The sequence below is a fragment of the Salmo salar genome, unplaced genomic scaffold (genome assembly GCF_905237065.1).
Source record: "Salmo salar unplaced genomic scaffold, Ssal_v3.1, whole genome shotgun sequence".
Classification (NCBI taxonomy): domain Eukaryota; kingdom Metazoa; phylum Chordata; class Actinopteri; order Salmoniformes; family Salmonidae; genus Salmo; species Salmo salar.
The window spans coordinates 59,422-86,532 of NW_025549194.1; the positions used below are offsets into that span (position 1 = coordinate 59,422).

At 43.5% G+C, this 27,111-nt stretch overlaps 2 protein-coding genes across 2 annotated transcripts; both read left to right on the forward strand.

Annotated features, from left to right (window-relative positions):
* The first annotated feature begins 585 nt into the window (after window positions 1–585).
* On the forward strand, window positions 586–26,800 carry LOC106591917 (uncharacterized). Its single transcript, XM_045713098.1, has 15 exons — window positions 586–640; window positions 3,548–3,641; window positions 13,031–13,306; window positions 13,590–14,018; window positions 14,302–14,718; window positions 18,772–19,209; window positions 20,098–20,364; window positions 20,481–20,738; window positions 20,835–21,080; window positions 21,328–21,585; window positions 24,999–25,340; window positions 25,439–25,708; window positions 26,184–26,267; window positions 26,398–26,531; window positions 26,666–26,800. Exons 3-15 carry the CDS (start codon window positions 13,053–13,055, stop codon window positions 26,680–26,682), a joined length of 3,414 nt encoding a protein of 1,137 aa, XP_045569054.1. The 5' UTR covers window positions 586–640; window positions 3,548–3,641; window positions 13,031–13,052; the 3' UTR covers window positions 26,683–26,800.
* LOC123735928 (protein NLRC5) lies at window positions 9,774–12,164 on the forward strand. Its single transcript, XM_045713099.1, has 2 exons — window positions 9,774–9,922; window positions 10,047–12,164. The coding sequence occupies exon 2, from the start codon at window positions 10,226–10,228 to the stop codon at window positions 11,729–11,731; it is 1,506 nt and encodes a 501-aa protein (XP_045569055.1). The 5' UTR covers window positions 9,774–9,922; window positions 10,047–10,225; the 3' UTR covers window positions 11,732–12,164.
* Window positions 26,801–27,111: the final 311 nt, after the last annotated feature.

The following is a 27,111-nucleotide window of genomic DNA, read 5'->3' on the forward strand; positions in this document are numbered from 1 at the left end:
AAGTAACAAATAGATAAGTAAAAAGTTGTAATAACAAATAATTAAAGAACAGCAGTAAAATATTTGTATAGGCTCAACCTGATAGAACCCAGGTCTTATTAGGGACAGGTCTTATCTCTCTATAGGTTCCACCTGATAGAACCCAGGTCTTATCTCTCTATAGGCTCCACCTGATAGAACTTAGGTCTATTACTGCCATTCACCTACAGTATATACAGTTGAAGTCGGAAGTGTACACACACCTCAGCCAAATACATTTAAACTCAGTTTTTCACAATTCCTGACATTTAATCCTAGTAAAAATTCCCTGTCTTAGGTCAGTTAGGATCACCACTTTATTTTAAGAATGTGAAATGTCAGAATAATAGTAGCGAGAATGAGTAACGCTTCTCCAGCCGCCGGTGACAACCTGGTTTAGTTTACTACAACTCTCCTGTCCCCATGACAACCTGGTTTAGTTTACTATAACTCTCCTGTCCCGGTGACAACCTGGTTTAGTTTACTACAACTCTCCTGTCCCCATGACAACCTGGTTTAGTTTACTACAACTCTCCTGTCCCTATGACAACAACCTGGATAAACTTAACACTACAACTCTAATGCAGAATCTTACTCCAGAATGAGCACTTCCCAATCTCAGGTATGTTGATTAATCAATATAAGACTATGGCATATTGTTGCCTTATGTAACTACTATTATTAATATAGTGTAGCTAGGTTAACCGTGCAAAGAAGTTTTGGGGTGGGGCGGTCAGCGGTTTACTACTATGAGGGGGGCAGCAACCCTAATTCCCACGGCTATGCTAGCTGGGACTATAAGACTATATGGTAGCTACTATGAGACTATATGGTAGCTAGGATTATAAGACTATTTGGTAGCTAGGACTATAAGACTGTATGGTAGTTAGAACTTTAATAGACTATATGCTAGCTCGGACTTCAATACTATTGTAGCTAGGACTGTAATATTATATTGTAGCTAGGACTGTAAGACTATATGGTAGCTAGGTCTGTAAGACTATATGGTAGCTAGGACTACAAGACTATATTGGAGCTAGACGATTTGAGCTAGGACTGTAAGACTATATTGGAGCTAGGACTGTAAGACTATATGGTAGCTAGGACTATAAGATTATATGGTAGCTAGGACTATAAGATTATATGGTAGCTAGGTGTCACGTCCTGACCAATATAAGTTGTTATTTTCTATGGTAGAGTGGTCAGGGCGTGACAGGGGGTGTTTATGTGTTTGTTCTATGTTTTCTATTTCTGTGTTGGATTTCTAGTTTTTCTATTTCTAGGTCGGGGTTTATTGGGTTGACCTTCAATTGGAAGCAGCTGTTCCTCGTTGCCTCTAATTGGAGGTCAAATTTAGTAGGGGTGTTTCTCATGTTGTTTTGTGCATAGTTGTATCCTGTTTAGTGTATGTTCACCTGACGGAACTGTTGTCGGTCGTTTTGTTGTTTTTGTATTAGTGTTTCATTATTAAAAGTAAATTATGAGCACTTCATACGCCGCGCCTTGGTCCCCTTCGTACGACCCGCGTTACACTAGGACTATAAGAATATATGGTAGCTAGGACTATAAGATTATATGGTAGCTAGGACTATAAGACTATATGGTAGCTAGGACTATAAGACTATATGGTAGCTAGGACTATAAGACTATATGGTAGCTAGGACTTTAATACTATATGGTAGCTAGGACTATAATACTATATGGTAGCTTGGACTATAAGACAATATGATAGCTAGGGCTAAAAGATGATATGGTAGCTAGGACTATAAGATGATATGGTAGCTAGGACTATAAGATGATATGGTAGCTAGGACTATAAGACTATATGGTAGCTAGGAATATCAGACTATATGGTGGATAGGACTATCAGACTATATGGTAGCTAGGACTATAAGACTATATGGTTGCTATGACTTTAAGACTATATGGTAGCTAGGGCTATCAGACTATATGGTAGCTTGGACTTTAATACTATATTGTAGCTAGGACTGTAAGACTATTTGGTAGCTAGGACTACAAGACTATATGGTAGCTAGGACTACAAGACTATATGGTAGCTTGGACTTTAATACTATATTGTAGCTAGGACTATAAGACTATATTGTAGCTAGGAGTTTAATACTATATTGTAGCTAGGACTATATTGTAGCTAGGATTATAAGACTATATTGTAGCTAGGACTATCAGACTATATGGTAGCTAGGACTATCAGACTATAAGGTAGCTAGGAGTTTTAGACTATATGATAGCTAGGACTATTAGATTATATGGTAGCCAGGACAATAAGACTATTTGGTTGCTAGGACTATCAGACTATATAGTAACTAGGACTATAAGACTATATGGTTGCTAGGACTGTCAGACTATAGGGTAAATTGCCTTAGCTACTAACAGTGTCATTGAATTACTGTAGTAATAGTGTAATAACCATGTCATAGCCTGAGTGTATGGCAGGCAACTGCAATAAAGAGAGGATAGACTGTATTCAGCTCAAACTGATCATTCAGACTTTATAAACTACAACGTGCTATAATACTGCATGAAGTGTCCTTCTAGAACAGACTGGATGTTAAACTGCTGAACCTTCTAAGTTATAGCATCAGACTCAGACTGCAACAGACCACTGACTGCTCACTGCTGTAGTTCATTCATTCAGCAAGCAGCCTGGAAACTCCAGAGACAAGTTCCACATCATAATTTACAGTCATTAAGATTATAACTCCTGTAGCTTTTAATAGACCGACCGGCTTCATTCAAAATGCATGAATGAAATGATAGTTTAGTCCCGGGCAATGACTAACTGGGGAATGTTCACTGAACAGGACCCAACGTTTTGGAACGTTCAGATGTTATGAACAAACATGCCACTCAGACATTTAGAATAGTAAATCAGGTCGGCTCTATATATGGTAATTATTTCTGTAACATTAGACAACGTTTGTTGACTGAACTTTGCCCTGGGGTGTATTCATCAGGAACCAAACGGAAACAAACTGGTCGAAGCAGGGAAGGACTAACCTGAAATTGTCCAGTGAGAAACGCTCGTTTTTGTTACAAAACGTTTTGCTACGATCTGCACGATTGAATATACCCATGGAAAGTATGAGACAGCGTTCCTGCTGGTGATTACTACAACAAACCACTTTCAGTAGCCAAACGCTGTCGAATGTTGCAGATAGAAATGTCATGAATAGATGTGATTCCTTATTCTAAATGTCATGAATAGATGTGATTTCTTATTCTAAATGTCTGAGGCATGTTTCTCCAACATAGTGCATTTTATATCTGTTCCAAAACGTTGCGTCTTGCTGAACCGCCCCCAATAATACTTTTATACACGGAAGTATAAGTGAAAGTAGAAGTAAAATAGGTATAACTACACACAAGGTCAATGCAGCAGCAGACAACTAGTAGATTTAGTTGTCTGTAGGAAATGACAACACATTTACAGTCTAGTAGATTTAGTTGTCTATAGGAAATGACAACACATTTACAGTCTAGTTTGATTTGTTTCCTAATATCCTTTCAGGTTGTATTACAATCATCCAGTGATCCACATAACATTAGGATGAACCCTGCTATTCTCCACTCAGGCGGAGAGAGAAAGATGATTAAACGATAAGGTAGGCAACAATCTGCAATATAACTGTTCGTTGGCCATTTCATTTTACGATTCTTGAAGAATATAACTTATAAATACCTATCTGTGCGCAGTGTAGCCCTGTATAGGACGTAGCGCATGGGCGTCCTACAGTAGGTGGCTACAATGCGGAGCCCGGAAAATAACAGGTGAAATTCTTTAGGTGGGGTAGCCTACTTGTTTCCAGAAACCCTGTTACTGAAGGCATATGTATCTATAATCCGTTGTCCATCGGACCGGATTGTGTGTGGATATCTTTATAGAACCCGTCTGAACCGAACTTCTCCAAACAGGCACCTATTACTTGGTTGTATTAGGCTACGAGGAAGCGCGTGGTGAGCGCTGTCTACCACAGCCAAGGTACCGGTTTGGAGAAACGTTCGGTTCAGACGGTTTCTATCGGTCTACAGATAACCACACATGATAGAATCCGGACCAACGGACAAGGAGTTACAGATTATTGATATTCAATAACAGGATTTTCGGAAACAAGTAGCCTACCCCCCTATAAAATGTTGCAGTTATTTTCGAGGCGTTGGAGCCACCAAGGACGACAATGCGCGCATGCGCATCATTCAAGTCAATGACGTCATAATGGGTGGACTGGCGGCCATTTTGAGTGTTCCCATGGTTTGGAATGTACAGGTTCGGAATGTACAGGTTCGGAATGTACAGGTTAAGACAAGAGGATTCTAATATCCCATAACTCTTTGTGCTACTAGTTTAAATAATCTACAGCTACTTTATTACTAGATGTCCTGACTGCTGGTCACGTTTTCAATGCTTATCTTATAGAATCCATCAACGGCGCTGGTCCCATTAATTAGCTTATTTTCAAACGCAAGATGTATCTTAAATGCTAAAATTAGCTGCTCTGACAGCTGGTGCTTAAAGTTAGTGAGGGAGATATGAGTCTCCAGCTTCAGTGATTTTTACAGTTTGTTCCAGTCATTGGCAGCAGAGAACTGTAAGGAAAGGCAGCCAAAGGAGGAATTGGCTTTGGGGGTGACCAGTGAGATATACCTGCTGGAGCACGTGCTACGGGTAGGTGCTGCTATGGTGACCAGTGAGCTGACATAAGGCGGGGCTTTACCTAGGAAAGACTTATAGATGACCTGGAGCCAGTGGGTTTGGCGACGAATATGTAGAAAGGGCCAGCCAACGAGAGCATACAGGTCGCAGGGGTGGGTAGTATATGGGGCTTTGGTGACAAAACAGATGGCATTGTGATAGACTACATCCAATTTGGTGAGTAGAGTGTTGAAGGCTATTTTGTAAATGACATCGCCAAGTCAAGGATCGGTAGGATAGTCAGTTTTACAAGGGTATGTTTGGCAGCATGAGTGAAGGAGTCTTTGTTGTGAAACAGTAAGCCGATTCTAGATTTCATTTTGGATTGGAGATGCTTAATGTGAGTCTGGAAGGAGAGTTTACAGTCTTCAACCTGACCAGCTAGCTATGTCAGCTATATATGATTGAGATGTATCTTATATGCTAACGTTAGCTAGCAGGCTAGATGGTTGTCTTTTTTCTGACATTCTCTTATGATCTGCTTCTGACCGCTAGCCTTCTGCCGAGGCAGCGTAGCTACAACGCTTGAGCTGGTCCCATGGATGAATCAGAGCGGTAGAACCTCCTCATTATTGTGGTGTTGTTGTCTTAACCTTCCCATCTTCAATCCAGACACATGCCAGGAAGTAAAAGCAGCAACAGATAAATATACAGTCGTGGCCAAAAGTTTTGAGAATGACACAAATATAAATTTACACAAAGTTTGCTGCTTCAGTGTCTTTAGATATTTTTGTCAGATGTTACTATGGAATACTGAAGTATAATTACAAACATTTCATAAGTGTCAAAGGCTTTTATTGACAATTACAATATTTGCAGTGTTGACCCTTCTTTTTCAAAACCTTTGCAATCCGCCCTGGCATGCTGCCAATTAACCTCTATGGGCTAGGTGGGACGCTTGCGTCCCACCTACTCAACAGCCAGTGTAATCCCGTGGCGCGATATTCAAATACCTAAAAAATGCAAAAACTTCAATTTTTCAAACATATGACTATTTTACACCATTTTAAAGACAAGACTCTCGTTAATCTAACCACACTGTCCGATTTCAAAAAGGCTTTACAACGAAAGCAAAACATTAGATTATGTCAGCAGAGTACCCAGCCAGAAATAATCAGACACCCATTTTTCAAGCTAGCATATAATGTCACATAAACCCAAACCACAGCTAAATGCAGCACTAACCTTTGATGATCTTCATCAGATGACAACCCTAGGACATTATGTTATACAATACATGCATGTTTTGTTCAATCAAGTTCATATTTATATCAAAAACCAGCTTTTACATTAGCATTAGCATGTGACTAGCATTCCCACCGAACACTGCCGGTGAATTTACTAAATTACTCACAATTCCGCTACAAGACCATGGTGCTTGCCTACGGAGCTGTGAGGGGAACGGCACCTCCGTACCTTCAGGCTCTGATCAGGCCCTACACCCAAACAAGGGCACTGCGTTCATCCACCTCTGGCCTGCTCGCCTCCCTACCTCTGAGGAAGCACAGTTCCCGCTCAGCCCAGTCAAAACTGTTCGCTGCTCTGGCACCCCAATGGTGGAACAAGCTCCCTCACGACGCCAGGACAGCGGAGTCAATCACCACCTTCCGGAGACACCTGAAACCCCACCTCTTTAAGGAATACCTAGGATAGGATAATGTAATCCTTCTAACCCCCCCCCTTAAAAGATTTAGATGCACTATTGTAAAGTGGTTGTTCCACTGGATATCATAAGGTGAATGCACCAATTTGTAAGTCGCTCTGGATAAGAGCGTCTGCTAAATGACTTAAATGTAATGTAAATACTCACGATAAACGTTCACAAAAAACAGAACAATTATTTTAAGAATTATAGATACAGAACTCCTCTATGCACTCGATATGTCCGATTTTAACACAGCTTTTCGGTGAAAACACATTTTGCAATATTCTCAGTAGATAGCCCGGCATCACAGGGCTAGCTATTTAGACACCCAGCAAGTTTAGCACTCACCAAAGTCAGATTTAATATAAGAAAAATGTTATTACCTTTGCTGTTCTTCGTCAGAATGCACTCCCAGGACTTCTACTTCAATAACAAATGTTGGTTTGGTCCCAAATAATCCATTGTTATATCCAAATAGCGGCGTTTTGTTCGTATGCGTTCAAGACACTATCCGAAAGGGTAAATAAAGGGTGACGAGCATGGCGCATTTCGTGACAAAAAAATTCTAAATATCCCATTACCGTACTTCGAAGCATGTCAACCGCTGTTTAAAATCAATTTTTATGCCATTTTTCTTGTAAAAAGCGATAATATTCCGACCGGGAAATCGTTTTTATTACAAAGAGAGTGAAAGTAAAAGCATGCTATCCCCTCCTGCACGAGCCTCAGTCTAATGGCCCTCTGATAGAGCACTTGCCAAACGCGCTAATGTGTTTCAGCCTGGGGATGGAATTACATCGTTCAGCTTTTTCCCGCCTTCTGAGAGCCCATGGGAGCCGTAGGAAGTGTCACGTCATGCCAGAGATCCCCTGTATTTGTTAGAGATGATCAAGGAGGGCAAGAAATTGTCAGACAGGCCACTTCCTGTAAGGAATCTTCTCAGGTTTTGGCCTGCCAAATGAGTTCTGTTATACTCACAGACACCATTCAAACAGTTTTAGAAACTTTAGGGTGTTTTCTATCCAAAGCCAATAATTATATGCATATTCTAGTTACTGGGCAGGAGTAGTAACCAGATTAAATCGGGTACGTTTTTATCCGGCCGTGCAAATACTGCCCCCTAGCCCCAACAGGTTAACTTCTGGGCCACATCCTGACTGATGGCAGCCCATTCTTGCATAATCAATGCTTGGAGTTTGTGGGTTTTTGTTTGTCCACCGGCCTCTTGAGGATTGACCACAAGTTCTCCATGGGATTAAGGTCTGGGGAGTTTCCTGACCATGGACCCAAAATATCGATGTTTTGTTCCCCGAGCCACTTAGTTATCACTTTTTCTTTATGGCAAGGTGCTCCATCATGCTGGAAAAGGCATTATTCATCACCAAACTGTTCCTGGATGGTTGGGAGAAGTTGCTCTCGGAGGATGTGTTGATACCATTCTTTATTCATGGTTGTGTTCTTAGTCAACATTGTGAGTGAGCCCACTCCCTTGGCTGAGAAGCAACCCCACACATGAATGGTCTCAGGATGCTTTACTGTTGGCATGACACAGGGCTGTTGGTAGCGCTCACCTTGTCTTCTCCGGACAAGCTTTTTTCCGGGTACCCCAAACAATCGGAAAGGGGATTCATCAGAGAATATTACATAACCCCTGTCCTCAGCAGTCCAATCCCTGTACCTTTTGCAGAATATCATTCTGTCCCTGATGTTTTTCCTGGAGAGAAGTGGCTTCTTTGCTGCCCTTCTTGACACCAGGCCATTCTCCAAAAGTCTTCACCTCACTGTGCGTGCAGATGCACTCACACCTGCCTGCTGCCATTCCTGAGCAAGCTCTGTACTGGTGGTGCCCCGATCCCGCAGCTGAATCAACTTTAGGAGATGATCCTGGCGCTTTCTGGACTTTCTTGGGTGCCCTAAAGTCTTCTTCACAACAATTGAACCACTCTCCTTGAAGTTCTTCATGATCCGATAAATGATTGATTTAGGTGCAATCTTACTGGCAGCAATATCCTTGCCAGTGAGGCCCTTGTTGTGCAAATCAATGATGACGGCACGTGTTTCCTTGCAGGTAACCATGGCTGACAGAGGAAGAACAATGATTCCAAGCCACATCCTCCTTTTGAAGCTTCCAGTCTGTTATTGGAACTCAATCAGCATGAGAGAGTGATCTCCACCCTTGTCCTCGTCTACACTCACACCTGTGTTAACGAGAGAATCTCTGACATGATGTCAGCTGGTCCTTTTGTGGCAGGGCTAAAATGCAGTGGAAATGTTTTTTGGGGGGGATTCAGTTCATTTGCATGGCAAAGAGGGACTTTGCAATTAATTGCAATTCATCTGATCACTCTTCATAACATTCTGGAGTATATGCAAATTGCCATCATTCAAAATGAGGCAGCAGACTTTGTGAAAATTAATATTTGTGTCATTCTCAAAACTTTTGGCCACAACTGTACTCAGCCAACTCCAACCTCAGTCTCCACATCTGTTTTTTCTGCAACTTCTCCGACCTACCCCGGATCTGCACTCCATATCTCTCTGTGTAACAATACATATTTTGGTTCATTCATCCCTGTTTCCTCATCTGAGTCTGCTCTTGGGTTCTGCTGTGTCGCTCCGCTTAACATTGTGGTCCTTTACTAATAAACACCTGCTGCGCCCTGCGCTTGAAATCTCCCATCGTGTTAATTATAGTTTGATGTTTTCTTAAAGGTGATTTTCATTTCTTAAACCATGAATAATTATCATATGTAATCTTATAATTTCTTTATTCTCATTCATTCTGTAGATCCTGCATTTTGGGAATGTAGGAAAAACATGTCAAATGAACATTCAGAAGAATAACCAGAGGCACAATGGCAACCACTAAACAGACTGCTGTGAAGTATGGCAACCACTAAACAGACTGCTGTGAAGTATGGCGACCACTAAACAGACTGCTGTGAAGTATGGCAACCACTAAACAGACTTCTGTGAAGTATGGCAACCACTAAACAGACTGCTGTGAAGTATGGCGACCACTAAACAGACTGCTGTGAAGTATGGTAACCACTAAACAGACTGCTGTGAAGTATGGTAACCACTAAACAGACTGCTGTGAAGTATGGCAACCACTAAACAGACTGCTGTGAAGTATGGCAACCACTAAACAGACTGCTGTGAAGTATGGCAACCACTAAACAGACTGCTGTGAAGTATGGCGACCACTAAACAGACTGCTGTGAAGTATGGCACAGACAGACTGGACCTTATCAGAGCGCTCAAGGATCTGACACTTATTTTGACAATCTTCAGCAGCTGAGAGTTTTCCTCAGTGAGGAAGTGGAAGTTATCAATAGTAAGGAGACAAGAAGTGACAAAGCCAGAGAAATACTGGACCGAGTCGTTAAAAAGGGGGGAAAGAGCATGTTGTAAGTTACTGAAGATTCTGTACATTACGAGACAGAGGAGATTACCGGAGCCATCATCTGATTCAAAGGACCTATACCACTGGATCAGCTGCTTCCCATTTGAGGAAGACCAAGAGGTGGACACTGTCATTCTTGAAGGTAGGTAGTGCAGAAGTATGTGATTTGGTGGGCAGAAAATAGACCTGTTTGAAGAAGAACTTATATCCATTTACATTTTCTATTATTTAACCATTAATTCGATTTTTATTGACCATTTTCTTAGGCTCGATAGCCTGTCAAAGATATCAGACACAGCTGAAATGTAAAGCACGGAAGATCCCAGAGGGTGCATGGAAACAAAGCTGTAGTCTCCTATCAGAGAGATGTAGAAATGAGGGGACTTTCTCTTACACCCCTCTTGTGTTAGATACAGATGTGCATTCATCTGACTCTAAAATTAAAATGAAGAATAAAAGATGCAAGAAAGTTCGTCGTAAAAAGCTAAAGAGCTTCATCCCCATGGCCAAACAGGAAACATCCCCTGCCGAGCTGCTTAAAACACATGAGAAAAAAATCCTCCTGATTGGAAAACCTGGAATTGGAAAAACAACAGTCACCCATCAAATGTTGAACCTCTGGGCAGAGAAAGATCACAGAGAACTAGATTACATGTTCTATTTTGAGGTGAGAGACATTTCACACAGAAAACCCATGAGCCTGGAGGATCTTCTCTTTAACATGTACAGTGAGCCAAAAGAAAGCAAAGAAGAAGTGTTACAGGATATTAAGAATAACTCTGAAAACGTTGTCATCATATTTGATGGAATCACAGACACAGACCTCTCCTCTCTGTCGGTGGTAAAGAACCTTGTGGAGAACCTCCTCCCGGATGCAAAGATTGTGACCACATGCAGACCAGATCAATCTGAAGACTTCCTGACAGACTGGCCCGTAGACTGGTTCAGAGTGGAGGTGAAAGGGTTCAGTGATGAATCCATTAGGACTTACTTAACACAGATGCTGAGTGCTGAGCTTGACTCCTTGAGCAGTGTGTTAAACAACCTAGAGTTGTTCAGTCTGTGTCATGTCCCAATGTACGCACTGATGGTGGTTACCTGCATTTATTTCCCTACCTCAGAGGCTTCTAAACAGACATGCACTATAACTGGAATGTACAGCAACATCCTCCGTCACTGCATCCAAAAACACAGTGGCAAACGACGTAAGGATATCAACAATTGTCTCAAAGAAAACAGAGAGAAAATATTGTCTTTGGCAGAAATTGCTTTTAATGCAACAAATGAAAAAAACATGAACTTGACAACACTGAGTTGTGAAGAAAGCAGTATCCATTTTGCATTCTTGGGGGCATTTATGGTTAAGGTTGCACCCACAGCATCAGACACTTACTCTGCATTTCTCCACTACACAATGCAGGAGTTCTTTGCTGCCCTTTGGCTCTTACAGAATCCAGACAAAATCAGAGAGGTTCTAGAGAAGTGCCAGACTGAAGAATGGAAACACACAAAACACTTGATTCCTTTCCTGTGTGGGCTTCTGAATGAGAAGAATATTAGATTGGTAAACAGTCTAGTTCCAGCTCAACAGATCAAGAAGACATCAGATTGGTTCTTCAAGGAAATGGTGAACACATTTCTTCCATCTCAAACAAACCAAGATCATGCAGAAGGTGGGGCTCCTGAGTCTGAGATAGATCTTCTGTTTTTGTGTCAGTGCTTGTATGAATATCAGTCTACTGAGGCCTGTCTGCTTCTCCTGGACAAACTGGACTATCATCTAGACCTGAGTAGAGAACATCTTGATCCTCACCAGTGCTGTACAGTCTCTTATGTCACCAGTCAGTCTGCAGAGAGAAAGGTTGGCTTGGACCTGAACGGCTGCACTGTGTCAGACCAAGGAGTAAGGTTGATACTGGGCTCTCTGAAGAATGTCAGACATCTTGGGTAAGGTTATTATCTGTGTTCAAACTAACCTAGTCAAATAAAGATTGGTAATCACCATTCATGCAACTACTTTAATTCCTTGTTTGTCACATCTGTATCAGAGCTGATACCATTTGAGGTCAGGATACATCTCTCTGTAAATGTAAAAACTGTCTCAAGACTTTTCCCTACTGATTAAATCAACCCCATATCCCTGCAAATAAGTTATCTTGAGGAATGCAACATTCACTGGTATTATCAGCCATTTTACTGAGTTAGTTGTCAAGATGACAAAATGCTCATGCTACTTCCGAAAATGTATGATTTGAATGTCACGACTTCTGCCGAAGTCGATACCTCTCCTTGTTCGGGCGGTGTTCGGCGGTCGAAGTCGATGCCTCTCCTTGTTCGGGCGGTGTTCGGCGGTCGAAGTCGATGCCTCTCCTTGTTCGGGCGGTGTTCGGTGGTCGAAGTCGATGCCTCTCCTTGTTCGGGCGGTGTTCCGCGGTCGAAGTCGATGCCTCTCCTTGTTCGGGCGGTTCGTGGTCGAAGTCGCTCTCCTAGTTCGGGCGGGGTTGATGCCTCTCCTTGTTGGCGTGTTCGGTGAAGTCGATGCCTCCCTTGTTCGGCGGTGTTGGTGTTTAAGTCGATGCCTCTCCTTGTTGGGCGGTGTTGGTGCGAAGTGTGCCTCTCCTTGTTCGGGGCGGTGTTCGGTGGTCGGGTGCCTCTCCTTGTTCGGCGTTCGGTGGTCGATCTGCCTCTCCTTGTTCGGGCGCGGTCGAAGTCGGGGTCTTCTAGTCATCACCGATCCATTTTCCATTTGTTTTGTCTCGTTTTCCCAACTCATTTATTTTGTATTGTGTATTTAACCCTCTGTTTCCCAATGTCTTTGTGTGGTATTGTTGATTGTTTCGTGTATGCACACGTTAGACTGGTTGCACTGGGTTGTTACCCGTATTGTGTTTAGTGTGCTTAGTGCCGTGTGTTTTTGCCTAAATAAAAGGCTCCGTTTGCTAGCCACATTCTGCTCTCCTGCGCCTGACTCCCTTACAGCCAGTTACACATACCTGACATTGAATTAAAGATCAAATCTGTTTACTGATGATACATCTGAACCTTCAATGCATGTCAGACATCTTGGGTAATATTTGTGTTATCTAATTCACCAGTTTATTTCCAATTAACCAGTCAAAGAAAGATACATTGAGATGAAACAACCCATCTTAAAAAATATATCTTATATTCTCTTCCATTCAGATACTGTTTTATAAACACTTCTGTTTCATGCTACTTTGAAATAATCAGTATATATTATCTTTTAAAGACCCTCCTCTGATGATTCATCAATGCTGTGTCAACTCTGGACAACTTTGCTGAGCAGTGAGGCAGAGATGGACTTCACCACTTTACTTGGTCTCTGTGGAAATGAGTTGCAGCTTCCAGTCCAGGGTGAAATACGAGTGTTTGAGAGAGCAGAAGAAGTGATGAAGCAGAGTCTAGAGAGGGTTCATCTCTGTCTACACTGGGATCAGAGAACTGTTCTCAGTGAAGCTCTCAGCAAAACCATCTTAAAGTGTCTACCAAATATCAACAAGTTCAGGTGAGTGCCCACATGAACAAATAATTACACTTTACTATAGAATACTACAGTAAATACTACAATAAATTCCCCCAAAATACTACAGTAAATACTACTGTAAAGATTTTTTTTAACTACAGTAAATACTGCAGTCTAGTATACTAGTATTTTTTTATGAAGACATTACAACAACACAACAAGATAGACACACATGACAACAGTATTCAGTCTGTAAAAGAGGCAGCAGTCACATTCTCCCTGCTTCTATCTGAACATAGACATTCTTATGTTTTATGGGTTACAGGTTTACCCCTCTACAACATCAGAGAGGATCCCTTGAAAGACTGGAAACAGAAGAGAAAGCAGCCCTACTAGATTTGTGTCTACAAGCAGCACTAGATCACAGAGAAACGCTCCAGAGAACTGTGAACACACTGCTGTCAATGTTCTCTGTGTATCAAACTGAGAGATATGACATCCTGCTGGATCTGTACTCACATGTGAAGTACAATAGTAATCAAACAGCCAGGAGTGTCCTTCCATCATTGAAGCCACTTTACCAGCCAGCCAGTCATGTAGTCTGGTCCATAGACCTCTCAGAGAGAAAGGCCTCCCTCCTAGAAGTGCTGAAACTCCAACCAGAGAAGAAACCAGTAGAGCTGAAGGGCTGGTCAGATGAAGAGAGTGAAGTGAGGAGTTTCCTTCAGTGTCTGCCCTACATCTCACAGCTGAGGTGAGTGAGTTTATCCAACAAGAGTCCATATGTCATTGAACTGGTGTAGATAGTATTTATGTTTTACACTGTCTTTATCTTTTTAATACATGCACATATGAAGATCCTGTAGAAACTCTAATTGAGTGGGAATTTAAATTGAACAAAATTCCAATTCATAGTTGTATTGTTTTAATAGAAGGAGTCATATGGTGCTATTGGTTTTCAGTTCCCCAACCCTGTTACTCATATCAGTCCTCATCACTCACCTGTATATCATCTGTGTTTTAAACTGTTTGTTCAGATTTCCTCCACTGAAGGATAATGTAGAGAGGATAAAGAGAGAGAAGACATTCCTACTGAATCTGTGTCTTCAAGCACCTCTCCATGAGAGAGGAACCATACAAACAACTGTAGAGAAAGTGTTGTCACTGTCTGAAGTATATCACTATCAGAAATGTAATTTCCTGCTGGATCTGTACTCACATGTGAAGGACTATGAGACTCAAACAGGCAGGAGTGTCCTTCCAGCATTACAGCCAGTTTACCAGTCAGCTCCTGCAGTCTGGTCCATAGACCTCTCAGAGAGAAAGGCCTCCCTCCTCCTAGAAGTGCTGAAACTCCAACCAGAGAAGAAACCAGTAGAGCTGAAGGGCTGGTCAGATGAAGAGAGTGAAGTGAGGAGTTTCCTTCAGTGTCTGCCCTACATCTCACAGCTGAGGTGAGTGGGTTTTCATAGTAATGTGTTCTCATGTTTATGATGTAACAATACTCTATTAATATCTACATGTTTCAACATGTTAATTTTGTCCCTTGTTTATCTTCAGTGCAGTATTAACTAATACCAGAGTTTTGTGTTTACGAGTTTAAATTGATGTTGTACACATCACACGGTGTCATATTGTCTGAATCAGCTGTTACTGTCCTTGTTGCAGCTTTAATCCATGGAGGCCTGAACACTCAAAGCAGATCAAGTTCCTGGTGGATCTCCTGTCTCAAGCAGCAGAGTGGGAGGAGCAGACAGGAGAGAAGACACTGAAGCTGGTATCATCAGTGTGTACTTACAGCACCTTTCCTTTTCCCAATGGAGACAATTCTGAACAGAGTGATTTCCTGCTTGATCTGTACTCACATGTGAAGGACTATGAGACTCAAACAGGCAGGAGTGTCCTTCCAGCATTACAGCCAGTTTACCAGTCAGCTCCTGCAGTCTGGTCCATAGACCTCTCAGACAGAAAGGCCTCCCTCCTCCTAGAAGTGCTGAAACTCCAACCAGAGAAGAAACCAGTAGAGCTGAAGGGCTGGTCAGATGAAGAGAGTGAAGTGAGGAGTTTCCTTCAGTGTCTGTCCTATATCTCACAGCTGAGGTGAGTCTGAACATGTGTGGTGGTTAGTGATTATGTGATGCTAGTGGTTATTATCTTGTAGAAACATTTGACATAAAACTAAAAGTGTTGGTAAATCTTGTAGCAGTATTGTGTCACGCTTGTCGTCGGTTAAAGAGGACCAAAACGCAGCAGGTATGTGAATGCTCATCTCGACGTTTTAATAAGTACCAAATGAACACCAAAATAACAAACAGGAATACGATCGACAAAAACAGTCTGGCAAAGCATAAGGCTAAACGCAGAACAATCTCTCACAAATAACAAACACACCAGAATATATGGGACTCTCAATCAAAGGCAGATAGACAACACCTGCCTTCAACTGAGAGTCCCAACCCCAATTAACCAAACATAGAAACAGACATACTAGACTAAACATAGAATACATGAAAACCAAACAGTGCCCAAAAACCCCGGAATACTTAAATCAAATGCCCCTTCAACAAACACACCACCCCGAACCACATAAAACGAATACCCTCTGCCACGTCCTGACCAAACTACAATACCAATTAACCTTATACTGGCCAGGACGTGACATATTGTTAGAGAGGGGTAAAGGTAAAGATTTTGTTTGGGCGCCAGGCAGGTATTAACCCTGCAGGAAGGAAAAGAGTAGGATAGAGAGAGACCCACTACCAGACACACACACATCAGCAGAAGAGACTGTCTAGAGTGTAGGCTGTTAGCCAGATAGCCAGTGGAGAGAAAAGATAAGACACACCATATAAAACACCCATCACAGCACAGGGGAAACCCCACCAATAACACCTCATACAATAATGATGGCAGAGAAATGTAGTTTAAAGCACTGGAGAGAGAGAGGGAAGAGTGAGAGAGAGTGATTGAAGAGAGAGTGAAGGAAAAGAGAGAGGGTAGAGAGAGAGTAAGGGACGAAAGAGAGAGGGGGAGAGGGAGGGGAGAGAGGGGGAAGAGAGAAGAGAGGGGGAAGAGAGAGGAAATAGAGGGTTTGAGAGGAGAGAGGGAGAGAGATGGAAGAGGGGGAGAGGGAGAGAGAGGGAGGTGAGGTAATAGGGAAGACAGGGAGAGAGATGGAAGAGAGAGAGAGAAGAGAGAGATAGAGAGTGATTGAGAGAGAGAGAGGGAAAAGAGAGAGGGTAGAGAGAGAGAGGGAGGGGAGAGAAAGGGGAATAGAGAGGGGGAGAGAGAGAAGAGAGGTGAGAGAGAGGGAATAGAGAGAGAGGATTGAGAGGGAAGAGGGATAGAGAGAGAGGGAAGAGAGAGGGGGAAAAGAGAGAGGGAAGAGAGGACTAGAGAGGGAGGGCAGATGGAAGATGGGGAGAGAGAGCGGGAAGAGAGAGAGGGGGAAGAGAGGACGAGAGAGGGAGGGAGGGAAGATGGGAGAAAGAGAGGGAGAGAGAGGGAAGAGAGGACGAGAGAGAGAGGGAAGAGAGAAGAAATAGAGGAGAGAGAGAGGGGAAAGATAGAGAGGGGGTAGAGAGAGGGTGAAGATAGAGGGAACAGGGAAGAGAGGTGAGATGGAAGACATGGAGAGAGGGAAGAGAGGGGGAATAGAAAAGAGAAAGAGGACGAGAGAGGGAAGAGAGGACGAGAGAGAGGGAAGAGAGGACGAGAGAGAGGGAAGGGAAAGAGAGAGAGGGAAGAGTAAGAGAGATGAAAGAGAGAGAGATGAGACAGAAGAGAGGGAAGAGGGAGGAGAGATAGGGAAAATAATAGGGAGATAGAGGGAAGAGAGAGAGAGGGGGGGAAGAGAGAGAGAGTTGGAAGACAGAGAGATGAGAGGGAAGAGAGGGATAGAGGGAAGAGAGAGAAGAGGGGGAGGCAAGAGATGAGATGGAAGAGATAGATAGAGAGAGGGAAGAGAAGAGAAGAGAGAGAGAGAGGGAATAGGGAAAAGGGAAGACAGAGAGGGAAGAGGGAAGAGGGAGGATGGAGAGAGAGGGCAGAGAGTAGGGAGAGAGAGGGAAGAGGGGGAGAGGGAAGAGAGGGAGGGGGAAGAGAGAGAAAGAGGGGGAAAAGAGAGAGAGAGGTGGAAGAGAGAGAGGGAAGAGAGGATGAGAGAGAGAGGGAATAGGGAAGTGGGAAGGAAGAGTGGGAGAGGGAGAGAGAGTGGGGGAAGAGAGAGAAAGAGGGGGAAGAGAGAGCAGGGGAGAGAGGGAAGAGAGAGGGGGAAAGAAAGTGATAGAGGGAAGAGAGAGAGAGGGAAGAAGGAGGAGAGAGAGGGAAGAGGGAGGAGAGAGAGGGAAGAGGAGAGAGAGAGGGAAGAGAGAGGGAGGAAAGAGAGTGAGGAAAGAGAGAGTGTGAGGAGATAGTGAGGGAAGATAAAGAGAGAGGGAGGAGAGAGAGGGGGTGCGAGGGAAGAGAAAGAGAGAGAGTGAAGAGAAAGATATAGATGGAAGAGAAAGAGAAGATGAAAGAGAGAGATTATGAGAGAGAAAAGGAAGAGACAGAGAGAGACGATGAGAGAAAGAGGGAATAGAAAGAGGGAGAGTGAAGAGAAAGAGAGAGGGAGGAGAAAGAGAGAGGGAAGAGAGAGAGGAAAGAGAAGATGAAAGAGAGGATGAGAGAGAAAAGGAGGAGACTGAGAGAGACAATGTGAGATAGAGGGAAGAGAAAGAGAGAGAGGGAAGAGAAAGAGAGAGAGGAGAAAGAGATAGAGGGATAAGAAAGATATAGAGGGAAGAGGGATGAGAAGATGAAAGAGAGAGAGTGAGGGAAGAGAAAGATAGGAGAGCGAGAGAGGGGGAAGAGAGAGGGGAGAGAGAGAAGGGGGAAGAGAGAAAGAAAGGGAAGAGAGAGAGGGGGAAGATGGAGAGAGAAGAGAGTGGAGTGCAAAAGAGGGAAGAGAAAGTGAGAGACAGAAGAGAGAGAGAGAGAGAGAGGGGAGAGAAGAGAGAGAAAGGGAGGAAGAGAGAGGGAGTGAGTGAGGGGAGTGAGAGAGTGAGTGATGGGAGAGAGAGAGTGAGTGAGGGGAGAGAGAGTGTGAGTGAGAGAAAAAGTGAGGGAAGATAGAGAGTGCGATAAGAGAGAGAGAGTGAGAGAGAACAGTGAGTGAGGGAAGAGGGAAAATAAACCAGAGTTGTGCAGCATCACACTATCAAACTGCCCCCCAGAGAGTCTCCTTTCTGACTGCTGATGCAAAGTGGCAGCACACGGTGAAGGCTCCGTATAAAACTACACATGTTGGTGAATCTGGGAACATTTATCAGCCCATTTCCTGACATAACTAATGTTACATTACTAAATGTCACAGATAAATCATGTGAATGTCTCTAAAAACTAAATACTTTAACATATAACCAAAGCACATTGTGTAAATGTATAACTACTTCATATATCTTTAACTATGACTGGTTTCATGTGTTCATCCATGTCTGAATCAGCTGTTATTGTCCTTGTTGCAGTTTCTGTCCATGGAGGTCTGATCCCTCAAAGCAGATCAAGTTCCTGGTGGATCTCCTGTCTCAAGCAGCAGAGAGGGAGGAGCAGACAGGAGAGAAGATACTGAAGCTGGTATCATCAGTGTGGACTTACAGCACCTTTCCTTTCTGTGATGATGATGAGATCAAGGAATATCAATGTGATTTCCTGCTGGATCTGTACTCACATGTGAAGGACTATGAGACTCAAACAGGCAGGAGTGTCCTTCCAGCATTACAGCCAGTTTACCAGTCAGCTCCTGCAGTCTGGTCCATAGACCTCTCAGAGAGAAAGGCCTCCCTCCTCCTAGAAGTGCTGAAACTCCAACCAGAGAAGAAACCAGTAGAGCTGAAGGGCTGGTCAGATGAAGAGAGTGAAGTGAGGAGTTTCCTTCAGTGTCTGTCCTACATCTCACAGCTGAGGTGAGTCTGAACATGTGTGGTGGTTAGTGATTATGTGATGCTAGTGGTTATTATCTTGTAGAAACATTTGACATATAAAACGTCTAGTGTTGGTGAATCTGGTAACATTTATCAGCCCATTTCCTGACATAACAAATATGTTGCATTACTAAATATTACAGATATATTGTTAATTTATCTAAATTATGTGATGCTAGACATTTGTCTTTTAGAAATCTTGTGAATTTTATCTTTGAGAAATGTTGTAATATTAAACCTGAACCTTTATATTCAGAATATCTAATCTATAAACCAAATGTCATGTATATTATGTAACTTTCTCTGTGACATGGTGTTTCCATATGACAGGCAGGTATTCATGTACAGTGAGGAAGACGTATTGGGACAGTGATGCATTTGTTATTTTGTCTCTGTACACTTTGACATGATACAATGACTGAGGTTAAAGGTCAAACTGTCAGCTTTAATTTGAGGGTATTTTCACCATGTTTCTCAGGAAATTATATTTCAAATGTTTATTCCACTTAGTTTGACGATGATGTTTCTGTATTTAGTCAGTGGTGAAGAGTTATGTGTTTTATTTTTCATTCATTTCTTATTTTGACAAAAAAAATGTCAAATTCAATGAATTTTAATTCCAGGTTGTAACACAATAAAAAGTCTTAAGGGGATTGAAAACTATTGCAGGGCACTGTATGTACAAAAAGTGCTGTAATTTCTAAACAGTTCACCTGATATGTATGAAAATACCCTCGGATTAAAGCTGACCTTTAACCTCATAGTCACTGTATTATTTCAAAGTGCTGGAGTACAGAGCCAAAACAACAATCCATGTGTCACTGTCTCCTAAATATCTGATTCGATGTCCCCCATGTTTTGCTGTTTCAGCTGTGATGATGACAGGTTCTTCCAGACTGTGTGTGAATCCATCCCTGTGAGGTCCAGAGAGGAGGACCAGCAGTTGGCCTCTCTCCTCCAGGCCTTGGGCTCCACCCTGTCACTGGGAGGAGAGTTACCCAGGAAAACCTGCAGGTCTGTGGGGAGAGTCCTGGGTCTCTGTGCCTCCAGAGTGGACCTCACTCTCACCCCCAGCAAGATCTCTCTCCAAGGAGCCTTACTTCTTTTGAGACATGAGTCAAAGCTCCACAAGCTCAGGTATGTTCAGTAAGACAGCTTTTACAGGTCTATTGAACAGTTGATTTTCCTACTGAGTATTTATCTGACAAGGTTTCTCTGTTTCAAGTAACTTAAGGTTTGTCTTTTCATTCCAGGCTGAATGTGGGTATGGCAGTGAAACTGTCCAGACTGGTTAGGAGGACAGAGAGAGGTGCTACTCCTCTGACTGTCCCAGAACTCTCCCTGGTCCTAAAGAGCAGCCAGCCACCAGAGAGAGTGTTATCCAGGGCTCTGAGTAGTGTGGCGTCCCTGCTGAGACTCTGGAGGGTTCAGTGTCTGGACCTGACTGATTTCTGGTTCCAGGGTCACTCTCTCATCACACTGCTGTGTCACCAGGGACCTCTCTCTCTCAGGTCAGTCTGAAGCTGATGTTTTTTAAATAGAAATAGTAACTTCATTCATGTGTTTTTCTTCATATTTCTGACTGCCTGTATGTTCCAACCTCCTAGACTGAACTCAGACACTCTGCAGCAGCTGACTGTAGTTGTGTATGAAGCTCAGGACAAGGACTTGACTCAGTGGTTCCTGGAGAAGGTTGGTGGAGACCTGACCTCCTGCAGGCTGGACTGGGAAGTGCTTCTCTCTCTGCTGCAGCATTCAACCCACAACATCACTGTGGACCTCAGGAAGAACCGGCTTCTAGAGAAGAACATCTCAGATCTTCTCCCCTTTCTGGGAAGAGTTACTCTCAAGAGGTGGGAGAACTTCTTTCTCTATTCGGACTTTCTGGAAATAATAAAATAACTATTTGTATCCAGTGACATGTTGTTCTGAGTTGTCCTCTGTAATATCATTATGGTTTTATTCAAGAGGTGGGAGATCTTTATTCAATATTTATAGACGTTAATTATTAATGTCCTATCCAGCCAGTTGTTACTATGTAAGTTATTCTTTATAAAACCTTGACATAACCACAACAATCCATTCTCCATGTTTGTTCAGGTCCAGTTCCAGCTTTGTAAAGTCCTCCATCAGACAGATCTATGACAGTAGAGCCAGTGACTGTGTGTCCAGTTTGTTGAGGTCTTCAGACCATTGGATCAACCTGAACAGCAGAGAGCTGGACAGAGTGGACTGTACTGCTCTGTGTTTTACCCTGCAGCACAGCCACCAAGTCAAAGTCAACCTGCTGTGGACCTCCATACCACCGGGGGAGATAGAGAGCATCCTGCCTCTTCTGGACAGAGTCTCCCAACTCAGGTTTAGTTGACACTCTATGACCCTGCTAGAATGGATAGAACTATGAGGCTTTCCACTTCTTGACTGATTTAACCTCTAACCCTAAACTTAGTGTAATGTACTATCCTTAACATTATCCAAAATGGCATAGCAGTCGGATGTGTGTTTTGTCTTGTCCCATGTAAATATCATTTTTTTCCTCTTTTGTTTTTCATATTTATATCTTAATCTCACTTTCCTTCAACGGACTGAATATACTCTCCTGCAACCCTCCTCACCCAATGTGGTACGGATCTGCTATTTGTATTCTCTAGAACTGGAACCCCCATCAGAAGCTAGCCAGCTGACTTGCTACTAGTAGACAGTTAGCCACTGCTAGCCGTCTTCACCGTTACTCTTGTTCACCAGCAAGCCTCAGCTCGGTCAATACCTGCCAGTCTGCACAGCGCGATATCAACCCAGAGCATATCGGACTGCTTTTTCTCTACCACATCTCCGGATTCCTACCGCAAGCTGTGAACCTCTACACTGGATCATCGCAGCTAGCTAGCTGCTATCCGAGTGGCTACTCCTGGCTAACGTCGCTGTCCCGAAGCAAGCACCAGTTAGCCTTGAGCTAAGCTCGAGCTAGGCCCATCTCCCGGCTAGCCGAAGTGGTCCACCAGCCAATTCTTGCGCTACAATACCTATTTTGCCAATTGGCCTGGACCCTTTACTGCCGACACGAAGCCCCACCGATCCATCACGACTACAACCCTAAATCCGTAACCATGGGCACCCTCTTAGATATCATCCTGACCAACTTACCCTCTAAATACCCCTCTGCTGTCTTCAACAAGGATCTCAGTGATCTCTGCCTCATCGCCTGCATCCGTAATGGGTCCGCGGTCCAACGACCACCCCTCATCACTGTCAAACCAATATACACAGTCAGTTAGGAAAGCTAAGGCTAGCTTTTCAAGCAGAAATGTGCATCCTGTAGCACAAACTCCAAAAAGTTTTGGGACACTGTAAAGTCCATGGAGAATAAGAGCACCTCCTCCCAGCTGCCCACTGCACTGAGGCTAGGAAACACTCACCACGGATTAATCTACTATAATCGATAATTTCAATAAGCATTTGTCTACTGCTGGCCATGCTTTCCACCTAGCTACCCCTACCCCAAATCCAGACGGCTGGTGTTCTGAAAGAGCTGCAAAATCTGGATCCCTACAAATCTGCCGGGCTAGACAATCTGGACCCTCTCTTTCTAAAATTATCTGCCGAAATTGTTGCAAGCCCGTTCAACATCTCTTTCGTATCGTTTGAGATCCCCCCTCTTCAAAGGGGGATAAACTCTCGACCCAAACTGTTATAGACCTATATCCATCCTGCCCTGCCTTTCTAAAATCTTTGAAAGCCAAGTTATCAAACAGATCACCGACCATTTCGAATCCCACCGTACTTTCTCCACTGTGCAATCTGGTATCCGAGCTGGTCACGGGTGCACCTCAGCCACGGTCAAGGTCCTAAACGATATCATAACCTACATCGATAAAAGACAGTACTGTGCAGCCATCTTACTTCGACCTGGCCAAGGCTTTCGACTCTGTCAATCACCGCATTCTTATCGGCAGACTCAATTGCCTTGGTTTCTCAAATGACTGCCTCGCCTGGTTCACCAACTACTTCTCAGATAGAGTTCAGTGTGTCAAATCGAAGGGCCTGTTGTCCGGACCTCTATGGGGGTGCCACAGGGTTAAATTCTTGGGCTGACTCTTTTCTCTGTATATATCAATGATGTCGCTCTTGCTGCTGATGATTCTCTGATCCACCTCTACGCACACAACACCATTCTGTATACATCTGGCCCTTCTTCGGACACTGTCTTAACAAACCTCCAAACAAGCTTCAATGTCATACAACATTCCTTCCGTGGCCTCCAACTGCTTTTAAATGCTAGTAAAACTAAGTGCTGCCCGCACCTGCCTTCCCGACTAGCATCACTACTCTGGACGGTTCTGAATATGTGGACAACTACAAATACCTAGGTGTCTGGTTAGACTGTAAACTCTCCTTCCAGACTCATATTAAGCCTCTCCAATCCAAAATTAAATCTAGAATCAGCTTCCTATTTCACAACAAAGCCTCCTTCACTCATGCTGCCAAACATACCCTCATAAAACTGACTATCCTACCGATCCTTGACTTCAGTGATGTCATTTACAAAATAGCCTCCAACACTCTACTGTAGTTTATCACAGTTCCATCCGTTTAATTACTAAAGCCCCATATACTACCCAACACTGCGACCTGTATGCTCTCGTTGGCTGGCCCTCGCTTCATATTCATTGCCAAACTCACTGGCTCCAGGTCATCTATAAGTATATCCTAGGTAAAGCCCCACCTTATCTCAGCTCACTGGTCACCATAGCAACGCCCACCCGTAGCACGTGCTCCAGCAGGTATATTTCACTGGACATCCCCAAAGCCACCACTTTTTTTGGCCGCCTTTCCTTCCAGTTCTCTGCTGCCAATGACTGGAACGAATTTCAAAAATCACTGAAGCTGGAGACCCATATCTCCCTCTCTAACTTTAAACATCAGCTGTCAGAGCAGCTTATCGATCACTGTACCTGTACACAGCCCATCCGTAAATAGCCCATCCAACTACCTCATCCCCATATTATTATTTATTTTGTTGCTCTTTTGCACCCCAGTATCTTTACTTGCACATCATCATCTGCACATCTATCACTCCAGTGTTTAATTGCTTACATTTTAATTATTTTTGCCTCTATGGCCTATTTATTGCCTTACCTCCCTACTCTTCTACTCTTCTACATTTGCACACACTGTACATAGATTTTTCTATTGTGTTATTGACTGTACGTTTGTTTATGTGTAACTCTGTGTTGTTTTTGTCACAGTGCTTTGCTTTATCTTGGCCAGGTCACAGTTATAAATGAGAACTTGTTTTCAAATGGCCTACCTGGTTAAATAAAGGTGAAATTAAAAATAAAAATAAAGTAGGGGCTAGGGATCAACTGGCTTTAGAGGAAGTAGGGGCTAGGGACCAACCGGCTATAGAGGAAGTAGGGGCTAGGGACCAACCAGCTATAGAATAAGTAGGGGCTAGAGTCCAACCAGCTATAGAGGAAGTAGGGGCTAGGGACTAACCAGCTTTTGAGGTTAAATAAAGGTGAAATATAATTCAAATTTAAAATATATTTAAAAAAAATGTAATTATAAGGGAAAAATTATAACATTTGTTGAAGATGAATGAAAAATAAAACACCAATATAATAAAAATAAATAAATAAATAAATAACCAAAATAAAATAATACCTCAGCTAGGGGTGGAATGGTAAACATGATAAACAGAGTTGTAGTTTATCAGTGTTGTGATGTGTAAATAAGTCTGTCTGTTTCTCTGTCTCTCTCTCTCTCTGTAGTGTTGACAGGAAGTTACTGCTGAGTTTCCTCCAGTGCTGTGCTGCCTCTCAGATCCAGCAGGGGGCACCATCACCACCACAAACAGCAGTATGGCTGCTCAGGTCTCTGCACTACAGGCTGGACTTCTCCTACTCCTCCTCTGTGGACCTGTCAGCTCAGGACCAGGAGAAGGCTCTGTGTCTGACCACTGACCACTGCAGGGACATCAACTCTGTTCTGAAGCAGAACCAACACAGCACCCAGCTGGTCCAGAACCAGGTCCAGCTCATCCTAAGAGACTGTGAGGTGGAGGACAGAGCACTGAGGGAGCTGCTTCCCATCCTGCATATTGTCAAGCTGAGGTTAGACACACAAAGACAAACATTTGACCAACTAGTTTATCAGTAGGAGTTAGACCTACTCTGTGTCATAATGTTGTCTCTGCTTCTTGTCCTCTCAGCCCCAGCAAAGCTCTGCTACTTCAGCTGCTGGACCTTGTGTGTGAGGGGATTGAAGAGGGGCTGCTGAGGCACACAGAGTCCCTGTGCAGAGCCCTGGATGGGGAGCTGGACCTCAGTGAGACCAGGCTGGAACAGAAGGCCTGTGGATCTCTGGCCCTGGTTCTGGAACACTCAGAGGGTCTGTCAGAACTGGACCTCAGCCACTGTCAACTCACAGACCACCACCTACAGCCCCTGATCACACACCTGCATAAAGTACAAGTCCTGGAGTGAGTGGCTTTCAGTGTGTGTGTGTGTGTGTGTGTGTGTGGATGTGTTTAACTATACTTTTGGGGACCAGAATAGAATAGTAAACAAACAAAAATTTGACCAACTGGGGACATTTTGTTGGTCCCCACAAGGTCAAATGCTATTTCTAGGGGGTTTAGGATTATTAAGGTTAGAATTAGTGTTAGAATTAGGATTAGGATCTATGGTTAGGATTAGGATCTAGGGTTAGGTTTTTATTTAAGGTACGGGTTAGGGTCTGAATTGTATGTCCCCACAAGGTTATTTGTACAAGACTGTGTGTATGTCACTACATGATAAATGTCCGATCTCTCCCTCTCTCCCTCTCTCTCTGTGTCTCTCGCTCGCTCGCTCCCTCTCTCCCTCTCTCTCTGTCTTTCTCTCTCTCCCTGTCTCTCCCTCTCTCTCTCGGTGTCTCTCTCTCGCTCTGTCCCTCTCTCTCTGTCTCTCTTGTAGCCTGAGTCACAATGACATCACTGATGCTCTGACTGACAGAATACTCCAACTGGTCTCTACCAACACTTCAATACACACCGTACGGTAAGGGTGTGTGTGATGGTGAGCAGAGCATGTGTGAGATCATATGGGTGTGTCTGTTGCTGAGGACAATTGTTGGAGGATAATAATAACAACATTCAAATAATAATAATAATGCTTTTTTTCTCTACAGACTCTTCAACAACAGAATCATGAACAGAACCGCTTTCCTCACAGACAAGAGGTTTGAGATTGGAATAAACATCAGGTCTTGGTCCAGGAAGAGGAAGAGATGGCTGTTAGGTCTTAGTCCAGGAAGAGGAAGAGATGGCTGTTAGGTCTTAGTCCAGGAAGAGGAAGAGATGGCTGTTAGGTCTTAGTCCAGGAAGAGGAAGACATGGCTGTTAGGTCTTAGTCCAGTTAGAGGAAGACATGGCTGTTAGGTCTTAGTCCAGGAAGAGGAAGACATGGCTGTTAGGTCTTAGTCCAGGAAGAGGAAGAGGTGGCTGTTATGTCTTAGTCGAGGAAGAGGAAGAGGAAGAGATGGCTGTTAGGTCTTAGTCGAGGAAGAGGAAGAGGAAGAGATGGCTGTTAGGTCTTAGTCGAGGAAGGGGAAGAGGAAGAGATGGCTGTTATGTCTTAGTCCAGGAAGAGGAAGAGATGGCTGTTATGTCTTAGTCGAGGAAGAGGAAGAGGAAGAGATGGCTGTTAGGTCTTAGTCGAGGAAGGGGAAGAGGAAGAGATGGCTGTTATGTCTTAGTCCAGGAAGAGGAAGAGATGGCTGTTATGTCTTAGTCGAGGAAGAGGAAGAGGAAGAGATGGCTGTTAGGTCTTAGTCGAGGAAGAGGAAGAGATGGCTGTTAGGTCTTAGTCGAGGAAGGGGAAGAGGAAGAGATGGCTGTTATGT

What these genes read in the sequence shown, in the direction of transcription:
- LOC106591917 (XM_045713098.1), top strand. Translation starts at nt 13,053, where the DNA reads ATGCTGTGTCAACTCTGGACAACTTTGCTGAGCAGTGAGGCAGAGATG. An exon ending in CCCTACATCTCACAGCTGAG is followed by an intron (nt 14,019 to 14,301) that starts GTGAGTGAGTTT and finishes CTGTTTGTTCAG; the next exon opens with ATTTCCTCCACTGAAGGATA. An exon ending in CCCTACATCTCACAGCTGAG is followed by an intron (nt 14,719 to 18,771) that starts GTGAGTGGGTTT and finishes TCCTTGTTGCAG; the next exon opens with TTTCTGTCCATGGAGGTCTG.
- LOC123735928 (XM_045713099.1), top strand. Translation starts at nt 10,226, where the DNA reads ATGAAGAATAAAAGATGCAAGAAAGTTCGTCGTAAAAAGCTAAAGAGC.